Source organism: Acartia tonsa, chromosome 6, assembly GCF_053477335.1.
Source record: "Acartia tonsa isolate MP-2025a chromosome 6, ASM5347733v1, whole genome shotgun sequence".
NCBI classification, from domain to species: domain Eukaryota; kingdom Metazoa; phylum Arthropoda; class Copepoda; order Calanoida; family Acartiidae; genus Acartia; species Acartia tonsa.
In genome coordinates, this window is record NC_137265.1 from 33,054,519 (window position 1) to 33,067,999 (window position 13,481).

The window sequence follows — 13,481 nt, forward strand, 5'->3', positions numbered from 1 at the left end:
AAAGGGTTATATCAATTCTTATTACAAAGAATCAAGGGAAAATAATACTTATAGAGATGCATAGGATGTAAAAAGATCAAATATATGGACATCTTTGATATGCTAAACTAAATAATTTGACATAAATGCAAGATTCTGACAAAATGTTCCCTTATTTTGTACAGAATAAAAATATTAGAAAAAATATTAAAAATATTATGTTAGAGATCTGAAATTGTTCATATTGCAATTCATGTTGGTCGACCCTATTTTAAATAAATTTTTGTTTGTTCATTACTTTAGGTCAGATCAGATTAGGTTACATTGGTTAATGGATAGGGCACCAGAGGGGTAAAACAGAAAAGAATAAAAAATTCTTCCCATCATAATTTTCAATGAGAGGGGGAAGGGGGAGTTTGGTGCTTTAACATGGAACCAGGGTTCTAAAGAGATAACACAATGGCCGATATATTGCTGTAAATCTTTAATGTTAATACACAAATTTTACACCTTCTGTAGATTATTATTTGTGGTTGAAACGTTTGGACACTTAACTTAAAGAACCGCCTTATCAACAAAATTGAATAAAAGTTGCCAAGCCAACCAATAAGCAAAAGTTATTATAAAACATTGGGGACTAATGCAATAAACAGCCCAATGCCCCCTCCCTCCCTGATACTAAACGAAAAAATTTGTACAAATGCAGTATAAAAGTGGTACCAAATACGTGTCACTTAATGTAAAATTTGTACAAACACAGTATAAAAGCGGCAACACAATACTTGTCACTTAATGCAAAATTTGCAAGCTAAGATTAGATGCTGAATCAACAATCTTTTACAATATTTTAATTGCAAAGCTTTTCTTCATTTAAGTTTTGCCTGTACGTTTGTTCATACAGATTGCTTTGATTTTATATTAAAGGTAACAATGTGCAATCATTTTTAACATTGTATCAAGATTCTTCTAACAAAAGAAAATAATCTCGAACATTTAGCAAATATTTAGTAAGTATTAGATGGTAAATACGTCAATTTGTTTATTTTAACTATTTCCAAGTGATATGATTCTATAAAAGTGATTTTAGAAATGATGATTTCTTTGATGATTAGGGCAAGGTCTTAAGGCATAAATAAAACTACTAGCTTAAGTCTATTTAAGTCGTATTTAAATGACTTGAATTTTAAGCAGAATATATCAACAATAAACACTTTGGTATCTGTTTGTTTGACATGATCTGTTGAGCTTTGCTTTTAAGAATGTTGACATCCTTGTTAAATTACAAGGTTACAACAAGTTATAAAAAACATTTTTACAAATATGACAAGAATCTTTTTAAATTTAACAATTAATTAAAATTAAGGTTATAGAAGTCTTAAGGGATAATACAATGGACTTTAAATTAATGTATACATACTTCAAATGATGGCAAACAAAATTACCCCTTTTGTTGATATAATCATTGGGCGAAAAGTTTTTTTTTCACTGCTAATTTTTTATGGGGGGGGGGGAGGAGGATGTCTTACTCCCAAAAAAATCCCAAAACTTTAGACAGACAGACATCGTTCTACTTTATAAAACATATAAGGGTGGTGGAAGATCCAAAATAATGTAAAATGATATTATCCAATATTGTATGCGACTGTAAAATTATTTTATGAGCATGGAACTTATTGGAATAAAAAGATAACAAGAATGACTTCATAGATAGCAAGAGAGCTTTACAAATAAGGAATAGAGAACAAACGAATATCAAGAATAATTAAGCAGCTTCTCTTTACTAGATAATTAATTGAGAAGATTAAAGTTATAAATCTTAATAGCAATTATCATTTTGTCTATTGCCAAATTTGGTTTTATTGTAAGATACTATGAAAAGTTAATTTTAAAGATGCTACGCTAATTATCCATGCCAAATCTTTTTAGGAATCATAACGTCAAAAATCAACAATCTCTCTATGAATAATTCTACTATTTTATTGAACCAAAAAAGACTATTTAAAAGTTTCCCAGTTTTACTGTAATGGACAGTCGGACGGACAGGCGCTAAAAATATAAAGGCTGTGCTTTTACAATATGCACAAGTGTATAATATTAAACTAAAATGGTTGTAAACCTAAAAATCTGGTTGGTACCTTCCCTTAAATTGTCATTCTAGCATTGAACACCACCCCCCCCCCCCTCTTTTAAATCAAGGGAGTTGTTTTTTCCTATGCACAAGCCATAACTAACAAAATTTAAATTGGTGGATCAAACCTCACTCAACAACCGATTTAAAGTTACCCTAGATGCCTCTAGGGGCGTAGCCTTCAGTTTATTTCAAAGTAATGTGCACTTTAGTGGATGCAACCCATTCTTGTTAACCATAAAACTACATACCTACATAATATAACTACTCTACAATGCCAAAAGGAAATGGAAAATTGTTTTGATTCAACGCCTCGGGGTTTAGAAAATAATATTCTGTGTTAGAATACACACACTTACATTTTAAACCTATTATATTATATCATCTTTGCTTTTTCTTTATTATAATACTAGCGGCTGTGCCCCTTATTGCCTTTAGTTTTTTACCCTAATAGAAATAGAATAACAACAATGCCAGGCCCTGTAAGAAGCTTTACTTTTAAGGAAAATTATTCATAAGGCACTTTTGTGACTGAGAATCCAAGGTTCTAAAAGGGATAATACAATACATTAATCCCCAATCATAATACACAAAATTACCACTTCTGCAGATTACAATGAGTTGTTAAAACGTTGGAACACTCAACGTATTGAGCCAACCAATCAAATTATTAAAAAGTCCCCAACGTTGTTACTCCAACGAATAAGAAAACGTTTTTAAAAAACTTTGGGGACTTGTGCAATAACAGCCGAATGTCCCCTCCCTCCCTGATAAGAATCAGACAAAAAAACTGTATCAAAAGAGAATAGAAATAGAAGAGTAGAAGAATATTCTGAACCCTTTTTTCGTCAAATCTAAGAGAGAACATTCCTAGCAGACAAAAGTATTGTTTACTTTCGACTCAAGCTGATGTGGATTCTTAAAAAATGATAGACTCGCTATTCGATAGTGAGGCAAAATTATTTTTGTGAAAAATCATCCAAAAGCACATTAAAAATCTACAAAAATTAAACAAAATCATATGTTAATAACCCTCTTAAGATTTTATTTCATTTTTGTAAATTTTTTTATTCGATTTTGGAGGATTTTTCACAAAAATAATTTTGCCTCACCAGCGAGTTGCCAGCCTAACTTTTTTTTTAAGAATCCAACTTTGTTTCAAGCTTTCAAATTGTAAACGAAATTTTTGGGCAATTAATTCTGATTCCGCAAAGCTTTCTACTAAGAAAATATACTGTTAACAGCTGACTTTTATGTATGTATGAAATGAAAAAAAACATGCCTTCGTATGAAAATGTGTACATAATTTCAACCAATGAGATCCAATGTAAATTCCGATGCGATTCTCCTATTGGCTCAATCAGACATTCCCTCTCTTTCTTAGTACCTTTATTCAAAAGAGAAGCTGCGCTTTTATAAGTGCAGTTTTAAATTTGTAATGGTTAAATGTTAAACTTTTTATAAAACAAAACCAATAAAAAGTTAAATTGAAAAATAAGGTGTCGCAAAATATAAATATTTAATAAGGTTTAGTCTAATTAATAATATAAATAAACTTATTAAACACATTGTTTATAATTTTTTAATGAATATAATTTAAAAATTTTATTAATACCTATTACATTATTGGATATTTTCGGATTCGAAATGCCTTTGTCCATAAACAAAAGTTACTTATTTCACTACACTAGAAAAGTGGTGGTGCACGCACCACCTAAAAAATTATATTCTTCCATTGTCTTATCCCCAACTAATAGCTCTATTCTTCCATTGTCATATCCCTGACTATTAACCCTTTTCTTTCATTGTCTTATCCCTGACTATTAACTCCTTTCTTCCATATTGTCTTATCCCTGAATATTAAACTTTTTCTTCCATTGTCTTATCTCTGACTGTATGACCACATTCTTCCATTATTATCCTCAATGACTTTTTCTGTCTGACATAAAAGTCAGCTTTAATAAAATTAGACAAATTGAAAGCCAATGATTCTCAAAGCTGGTTCATTCCAACATTAAATTTTGTTTTTGTATAATTTTGTATAGTAAGAAAAATTCTGTAGTCCCCCCCCCCCTCTCTCTCTTTCTCTGTGTCTATCTCTATTTGATCTCTCTCTCTCTTTCTTGTGCGTTTGATATCTCTCTCGCTCTCTCTCCCTCTTTATCTCTCTCTTTTGTGCGTTATTTTTTAAAGATTAAATGTCCCTCTCTAACTTTTCTTCCGTCTTTTTATCAATTTCATTATTTTATTTAACAACATATTATAATTTTGCCTCTCTTTCTTTAAAATGTTATGGGATCCTAATTTTTTAAAATTATTTTTTAGAATAAGATCGAAAAACATGACGTGTCGAAACTGAAAATGTTGAGATCATAATCACGCAACCTCCAAAATTCTAGACGTAAAATCACGGAACCTCCTAAATTCTAGATGAAAAATCACGCAACCCCCCTATTTTTACCCTTCAAAGATGGTTTCTATATTTTAATTCAAAATTAATCAGTAGGATTATAAGTTTTTAATATAATGTCATAATGGCTTATCCCTCCCTGATAAAACTTTTGATTATTTTTTTTCTTCAAATTACAATTTTTGTATTCTAAAAGATTCTTTGTGTAATTTATTGGCTGAGTGGTTGAGAGGGCTATGGTGTCTAGCTTATATATAACGATAAACCCCTTCCGTATATATCCTATATATATTAAACATAAATATGATAGCATTTTAATATTTTATTTACATCTGAAAATAGGTTTTAAAAGTACGCCCTTAATTTATAATTTGTGTAACAAAATCTCAGAACTTCATTCTTTTAATTAATTAATACATGTTCTTCTTGAATGGATATCAAATCACAACCACTATTTACTTAAACAGAATATGCCATTTATATGTTATATATAGTGTAATTTATATGATAATGCATAATTAATATTGTGTTTTAGAGTTCTGGCCTTTTCCTCGCAATCGCTTACCCTTTCTATATATATCTGTGTTTGAAATTATCTCTCTCTTTCTCTTTCTGTCTTTCTCCTTCTCTCCCTCCCTCTCTCTCTCACCCTCTCTGTCTTTCTCTCTCTCTCTCTGTGTGTCTCTCTCAAAGTACATATTGTGCATACGTCGTGTGTAAGAATAACTTATTTCACAGAATTAATGATTTTTAGTTTAACGCAATTGATAAAGAAATTAGAGAAAATGATTTAATTCTAATAAATTGTTTTTTTGTAATGTTGAAGTTACGTTTTTTTCAAAACATAGATAATCTTATATCATATAAAAAAAATCTACAAAACTCCGCCTATAATCTTCTAGTATTGTGCCAAAAATCTTCGAGGTTTCGTACCAAAAAATCTTCGAGGTTCCGTGACATTTTAATTACTTAAATTAATTAATGGGGAATCTCGGCAAAAACTACAACTGATGACTAAACTTAAACTTAAGAATGGATTATTCATATTTTTCATTGCATAATATATTGGACAGTTTTCCAACTATTGGAAAATGAAACATTCTTATTCAACTCGACATAATTAATGGTGGAATTAATTAAGTAGCCAGAATTTTCTTTACGATCGAACTCTTATTTGGCTTAGTGGTTAGCAGTGATGATATGAGTTAGAATAATTCAGGTTCAAACCCTACAACTGTGATGCTACTGAAGTACATTATTTTCTCAGAAATGAATATTAAACAAAAATATAAAAACAAAATTAATTTTAAAAATAGTTCTTATTGTTTCCTAAAAAATCTCAGGAAAATCAAAAATGATAGTTGAAGGTTTCTATTAAGCATCCTTGGGTCTAGATGTATTTTTTACGACTAAAAAGAGAGAGAGAGAGAGAGAGAGAGATAGAGAGAGGGGGGGGGAGATATTGAAAGAAAGAGAGAGAGGGGGGGGGTAATGTACACACTATAATTTAACAGTACCATATCATGTCTTCTTTACTGGAGGGGTTAACGTATATGTTGATCAATCAGAAGTTACCGGGTTCAAATCTGCCTGTGTTAATAGTTTTACAATCTATAATACAAAGTAGAACGATGTCTGTCCGTCCGTCCCTTTCCTATTATATAAAGTAGTAAGCGTTTTTTGTCTGTCCCGAAGGATCTCTCTAACCGCTGAACCGATATTGTTCTCCTTTACAGTGAAGCTTCTTATAGGTCCTGGGAAGGTTTTAAACTATTTTTTGTGAGGGTGTCTTAACCCCCCTCTTCCCCAAAAAAATAATTTTTATAACTCTTTGGAAACTCAAATTTAGAATAGGATGAGGTCGACTTTTCCATCTCCTACCAGTGCAGTGCCCCTAGAGGCTTCTAGGGGCGTAGCCGCTAGTTATTATATAAAGTAGTAAGCGTTTTTTGTCTGTCCCGATGGATCTCGCTAACCGCTGAACCGATATTGTTCTCCTTTACAGTGAAGCTTCCTAAAGGTCCTGGGAAGGTTTTAAACTATTTTTTGAGAGGGTGTCTTCACCCCCTCCACCCCAAATAATTATTTTTAAAACTCTGTTGAAACTAATATTTAAAAAGGTATTAGGTCGACTTTTCCCCCTCCTACCAGTGCCCCTAGAGGCTTCTAGGGGGCGTAGCCGCTAGTCCTTATAATAAAGTAAAATGATGTCTGTATATTTGTTTGTTTGTCTGTACCGAACTATCACGCTAACCGCTGAGCCGATCGGATTCTTCTTAACAGGGTAGTGTCTTATAAGATCCGGAATGGTTTATATCTAATTTGGGGATGGGTACCACCACCCTCCCAAGAGAAATCGCCCCTAAATTTTTTTTTTACTTTTTTTATGAATCATAATCAAAAAATGGGTGGTTGGATTTAACTCTCCCCTCCTCAAGTGCCCCCAGAGGCCTTCTGGGGGCGTAGCCTATAATATAAAGTAGTAGGAGTTTTTGTCTGTAGCAAAGGATCTCACTAACTGCTGAACCGATATGGCTCTCCTTTATAGTGAAGCTCCTTACAGGTCATGAGATGGTTTTAGGCTGTTTTCTTTTTAGAAAAAAAGTCTGGGTATGGTATTAGGCTATTTTTCTGCCCTTCCATATACCTTTGAATATAGATCCCATAGATGCTAGGGGCGCATCGGCTAGTTTTAATTAGAGAGAGAGAGAGGAACGGAACAGAAGAGAAATATTTATGAAAATGATTATGTTGTCTTTTTTAGACATACTTATATAATAATCATCAAATTTTAATTATGCCGCTGTGGTCTTGGGGCAAAATTTTATGTAACTTATCTAAGAATTCCAGTTCAAACCTGGCAAGTAACTTAATATATTGTAGCTATCATCCATATAATAAAGTAGCAGGATGTTTGTTTGGCTCTCTGTTTGTTTGTTTGTAACAAAGAATCTCACTAACTACTGAAACGATATAGTTCTCCTTTACAGGGTAGCTTATCATAGTTCCTGGGAAGGTTTGTAACTATTTTGAAAGAGGGTTCCACCACCCTCCTAAGAATAAATTCAAACCAAATTTTGAGCCTGTGCCTTCGGCATTTTGTGACTAATTCAACTGGCTTTGATCTTATAATTGTACATATCTATATCCGCGAAAAGCTGTTTATAATACAATGCATACCTCCATACTCAACGTTTTTCTCATTTTTGTTTAAAATCTTAATTTTTTTTGGACAGCATTCCTTTCTTTTTCAGTCTTGTGGATAGCGTTAAAGTTTTGTATTACATTGGTTGCAGGATCTAGACCGTGCAGGAAAAATTATTATTTTATTATGGGATAATAGACATCAAGTTGTTCTTTCCTTATAAATAACATATAACAGTATTGCTTCGAAACCGATTAATATTTGTTGGATTATAACCGGTTCTCAGCCATACTGAAAAATTATGTGCAGAGTGAGGGAGAGAGAGTATTGTATTATATATCTAAATTTTCGTGTATACTGTCTTGTGTTCTTTAGTGTAGGGGTTTTCGAGCTAGTGTATGGATAGGAAGATTGCAGGTTCAACTCTGCCAATGATACACTTTTACAGTTTTATCAATTGTCATGATATCTACTCTCTCTCTCTCTCTTTTTTTTCTCTCACTCTATCTCTCTCTCTCCATTTCCATTAATTTATACTAATTTTCCTTTTCATTGTATCATGGATGCAAAAACAAATTATAAAAATAGCTTTTTGATATTTTAATTGACTGTTGTTATAATGTAAATTTTTACAAATATTTTTACTTTTACCAAATATTACTTGTTATCTCAGACATTGAAAATTATATTTTGAGGTTGGGTAGATTCGAACACACAACCTTCCAACTGGAACCTCACCTCTACCCCTGAGCCAAAATGACTGACATGAAAATCTATGAAATTTTAAAGTATACAATAAGAAATAAGTTTTTGTTTACTATGTCTTTTTTCACCTCTGTTAATTGGATTCTTTCATAGCTTAATTATAGAATGTTGGTTTCCTTATCCGTGAGTACCGGGTTCGATTCTCTCCGAGAGGGGTGAGGTTTTTGTTGATGTTAAAAATTGGAAGAATTTATAGAATAAAAGTTGTCGCAAATATAGGTATTAAATAACAAAGTCTTAGGACAAAAGCTGTACAATCAAAGAGTTTATTGTCCGAACTTTAGATTTAATGAAGAATTCTTTTTTTTCCTGAAAAGTATGAGGCATATTTTGGCATAAAACCACATTGGCATTTGGCCTATTTTCGAATATTCAATAGCAAAGTCACTATTAACTACTGCGCTTTTTATGTACTGTATTGTACTTGTTGTTAATCTGGACCAAAAAAATAAAAAAAGAACTTTCTTTCTACTTTATACATATTTACAATATTGAGTAAAAAAGTATAATTAATGAAAATTATTAATCAGTAATGAAATATCGAATTATAGTAATTGAATACACGACACGTATAATGATATAGAAACACCAGTAGAGCTGGGTTCTTAATAAACAGTTGAAATTATTTTTGTCAACATATAATCTTATATCAACAAAGAAATTAATTTGAAAAAGATCACGAAACCTTGACGTGATTTTCAGCTGTGTTGAATTGATGACCTTTTATCTGTCCACCACATATTATTTTAGATCTATTTCGCTTGTTGGCTATACCTTTTTCCTGGTAATAACCTTCTATCATTTTAAAGCACATTTCTAAAAACTTTAAGGAAGGAAATGTAAAAAAAAACATGACCTTTTCTTATTTTTTAGAACCCGTCTCAGTTTTTTTATGGTTTTAATTGATATAATATTTCTACCTTTATATGCTTAAAAAATTATGTAAATATTTTTTTATTTTTCAAGGACAATTATGTTGATAAATAGCGCAGCAATATCATTCTAACAAAATCCAAGAGGAGGGGAAAAGTTTATAGAAAGGGTTTATGTCGGTTTAGCTACCTAAAAGAAAAAAAATTAGAAGGAGCATTAAATTCCAGTTTGTGTAAGATTTCTACTTTCATTTACTCTACACGTCCGAACATGAAGGATGACAGACGTATAGACATACCATAGTTACAGAGTAGCTGCGCTACTAAAATAATTACCTTTGTTCTTTTAGCCTTCCTTCCCACCAAGCATAGGGCTTAAACTCTATTCATACATATAACCAAACAACTATGAAGGACGTACAGGCAGATCCAAATTGCAGAAAGCTGCGCTACTATAATTACCTTTGTTCTTTTAGCCTTCCTTCCCACTGAGCGCATGGCTTATACTCAGCTGTACTTCCATCTATTTACATACAAATTCAACAACAACAAAAAACGGATTATATTTGTAATAAAAGTAACAGGGTCTGTGTCTGTCTGTCTGTGTGTACCGTTGTACCTCACAAACCACTGAACCGATATGGTTCTCCTTTACATTGTAGCTCTTCTCATAGGTCCTAGAAAGGTTTCAGGGAAGTGTATCACCAGCCTCCCAAGAAAAATATGACACCCCCCCTCCCCAAGAAACAACCTGTTAGAACTGCAATTAATTCAATTAAGATACTACATAATGGTGTAAAATCGAACATTTTCCAACCAAACAAACAAAATTCAATCAAATTAGCAAAAGTTTTTGGGTCAACGAAACAAAAGTTGTTCTAAAACTTCAGGTACAAGTGCAAATTTAACCCTTAACGGTCGGGGGGGGGGGGGGCGTTGAACGCCCCCCCATCCGGTTTTTTCTATCTCATTTTCTGCGTGACTTTTTAAGTTTGGGTATGACACATAACTGAGAGTTGGAATTTTTTGAATATCTCCATCCTGGCGGGCACAGGATGCCAGCAAACCTGGCAGGGTCATCCAGGTAAAGAGCAAAAATATTTTTTTGACTTAAACAAAGTATTTTATCTTGCCAAAATACTAAAATATCCTCTAGTAGTACATCCTTATATGAAATACAGGTGTTCAAGTCAATTTCAGGTTCCAGGTATGATCCTGCAGGTTCTTATCCTCCAGGTCTCCAGAAATCTTTAAAAGGCTCCTGTGGCCTCAATTTTTTACTTAGAGACTTCAAATTTTAAACTTAAGCTTTTCTTACATGTCTACATAACGTATTAAAATTTCATAAAGATCCACCGCCGTTTTCCCGCCGACCGCCGACTGCGGCGGCTGGCAGCTGCCAAGTACAGCTGCGGCCGCTGAAATTTATATTTTGACATTTCAAATATAAAATTTACATAAAGATAAACATTTTCTGCAAAAAAATTGTTCTTCTAGCTTCAAAAATAAGAAAATTACAGCCGTTTGAAATTTTTAAGTAAAAAAGGACCTAAAAACAAAGGTTGTTAAATAAAAGGATGAAGGAAGCGAAAATTGACTTTGACTTACTTAAGGTCGGAAATTCATCATAACACAGGGGACTTGTACAAAAAAAATTTAGCCCTCTAGCTTTAATAGGAACTGAGATAATATGGGGGGGTGTTGAACGCCCCCCCCCCCCGACTGATTAAGGTGTGGCAAGGGGCCCGACTGTTAAGTGTTAAAGTAAAAAAGTGCAAAGTAACCTTCCTATGTCTTATATCTTATGTCATCAAGTTTGAATTTGTAATATTCCTAGTATTTCTACAACAAAGATGGCGAACTTCTGGTATGACCCGGGACTCATAGTCACCCACACAGACTCAATCTTCTTGTGGTCATTCAAGGATACCTAAAATGGAAATATATTATTGATATACTATCAGACAGGATGTATTTTTGTACAAAAAAAATCTTGCTAACCGCTCAACCAATTTGATTCACCTTTACAATAAAGCTTTTTATTGATATTCGGATTGTTTGATATGTTAAGCTCTTCATAAAATTGTGGACTGCATGAAGCAGCCGTTTTCGAGATCTAACAAACACACATTAAACTACTTTAGTAAAAATAATTCTACTAGTATTTTATTAAATGTATATTATTAATGTGTAAAATATACAATTATGATATTCCACAGTACTTTTTTGTATCTAATGGGGTAAGACAATTGATGATCACCCACAGTTATAATATATTAACCCTTACATGTAGATTAAAAATATAGGTGAAAAACTTTGGAGAATACTACAGCATGACCCTCGAAAAAGTATTTTTAAGCATCTGCAGCCTATATTTCTCAATAAAATATTAAAAGATTCATATGTACATGTTCTCTATAATTTTCTACATCAAAGGATATCAAAATATTTTTTTTACATCAATTAACAGCCGAGATTTTTAAAGCCAAAGTTTGGAAAAAGTGCTTGAGAAACTGAATATTGCTCAATTTTTCTTAGTTTTTTATTAGTATATTACTTTTTATCAACCAGTTAAAAAACAAATAAGAAAGAAGAGCAAGTTTACAATTAATAAATTTTTTATTGCATTAAAAAACGTTACTTTTACATATAAAAAACTACTTTTCAAATTTTACTGAATACATTTTTCTTATAACCATTTTCCCTCAAATCTTATAATATCTCCCACTTATTAATATGACCTTAAATAAACCCCTCCCCAATTTATGCTCATTACCGGAAGGATTAGCGCCACCAATAAATTCACGCCCACTCATCAAATTAATCTAAGACACATAAAAATCATTTAAATTGTTAAATGTTTAATAAAAATTTGTACCTGTAACTTTTTGATTTTTTAACTTATTTTGATAAATAAAAAGTGTTCGATTTCTGTTTATGTAAACTTTCAATTTGCTACTATTTTTCATAGGATTTCTTTCTGTAAGGGTGTTTTTGCAATTTACACTAATCTAAAAATGCCTTTTAGAGCAAGTGAAAAAAGTGCTTTCAGCATGAAATAAATTTCTTGGAAACATCTTTATATAAGTTTTATAAAAAGTATTGAAATTATGAGGAAAACACGTCATTTCACTTTAAAAAAACATTTTTCTTGAAAAGTTACTATTTCCTCCGCCACTTTTTTAAAACTTTGGCTCTAAAAATCTCAGCTGTTAATTGATGTAAAAAAAAATATTTTTATATCTACTTATGTGAAAATCTACAGAGAACAAGGACATATACATTTTTTGATAATTCATTGAGAAATATGGGCTGCAGATGCTTAAAAATACTTTTTCGAGGGTCATGCTGTATGTAGTTTGTATGAATTAAATAAATAGAATTGGAATACTACACGGCAGCGATGTTGAAAAAAGACTATCCAAGGAAAAACACACAGCTCAATTTGTAGGAATATATTTCGATTAAATCACATCTAATCCTTGTCAACCTTCTATTATTCTTTACTGTACAAAGGTTTGTTTGAAAATGTTTGTTTGAAATAAATACAAATTTATTAAGATTCAAAGTCCAAACGAAAAAAGTTTTAAGCCAACGAAAACGAATGAGAGAAACTGGTTGTGAACGTATACGGTATATTTTGTCCTATATACTTTCTTGAGTAGGTCTTATGTCCACTTTTAATAAAAACAATGGTATGGTAAAAGTTAAACAATTGTTCTTGTGCTAGATTTTATTTTGCCTCCAATTTTGGGTATGTTTCATTTCGATTGAAATGACCCTCTTTTTTAAAAAGTTAATAGAAATGTTGTTGCTTTAACATTTATCTAACTCTTTTGATAAATTTATGAGGTTTAAAAACTTGATTACAAGCTCAATGTGTTCCTAAAACACTGAATAGTAGAATCATCATATCTATCTAAAACTTTAAATAGTTATTCCTTTAAGTCACAATTTTATACGCAAAGCCTCTCCAGGGTTAAGTGGTATGTACGTAACTGGACAAAGTGTCTACAAAATTATCCATATGACGTCATAAAAATGAGGGAGATGAGAGGAGAAGTGGGAAAGAAAACCCTTTATGACGTCTCATGGCGGATTTTTGAGACACTTTGTCCAGCTACTATTTTATTTTTAATATTAGGGCACTACTTTTTCATTTTTTGTTTATATTAACTACGT

The 13,481-nt window shown here is 31.8% G+C and overlaps 2 protein-coding genes across 3 annotated transcripts in view; one reads left to right on the forward strand and one right to left on the reverse strand.

The window, feature by feature from the left end:
* Positions 1-13,481, forward strand: part of LOC145322438 (uncharacterized) — a 442,211-nt gene that overhangs the window by 83,175 nt on the left and 345,555 nt on the right. The window lies entirely within an intron of this gene.
* Positions 1-13,481, reverse strand: part of LOC145322435 (uncharacterized) — a 47,620-nt gene that overhangs the window by 19,475 nt on the left and 14,664 nt on the right. For both annotated transcript variants that reach the window (XM_080164425.1, XM_080164424.1), the window contains exons 6-7: positions 11,133-11,229; positions 9,762-9,822 (exon numbers count right to left, since the gene is read on the reverse strand). In XM_080164425.1, coding sequence (XP_080020551.1) covers positions 9,762-9,822; positions 11,133-11,229 — 158 coding nt within the window. The remainder of the gene's footprint in view (positions 1-9,761; positions 9,823-11,132; positions 11,230-13,481) is intronic.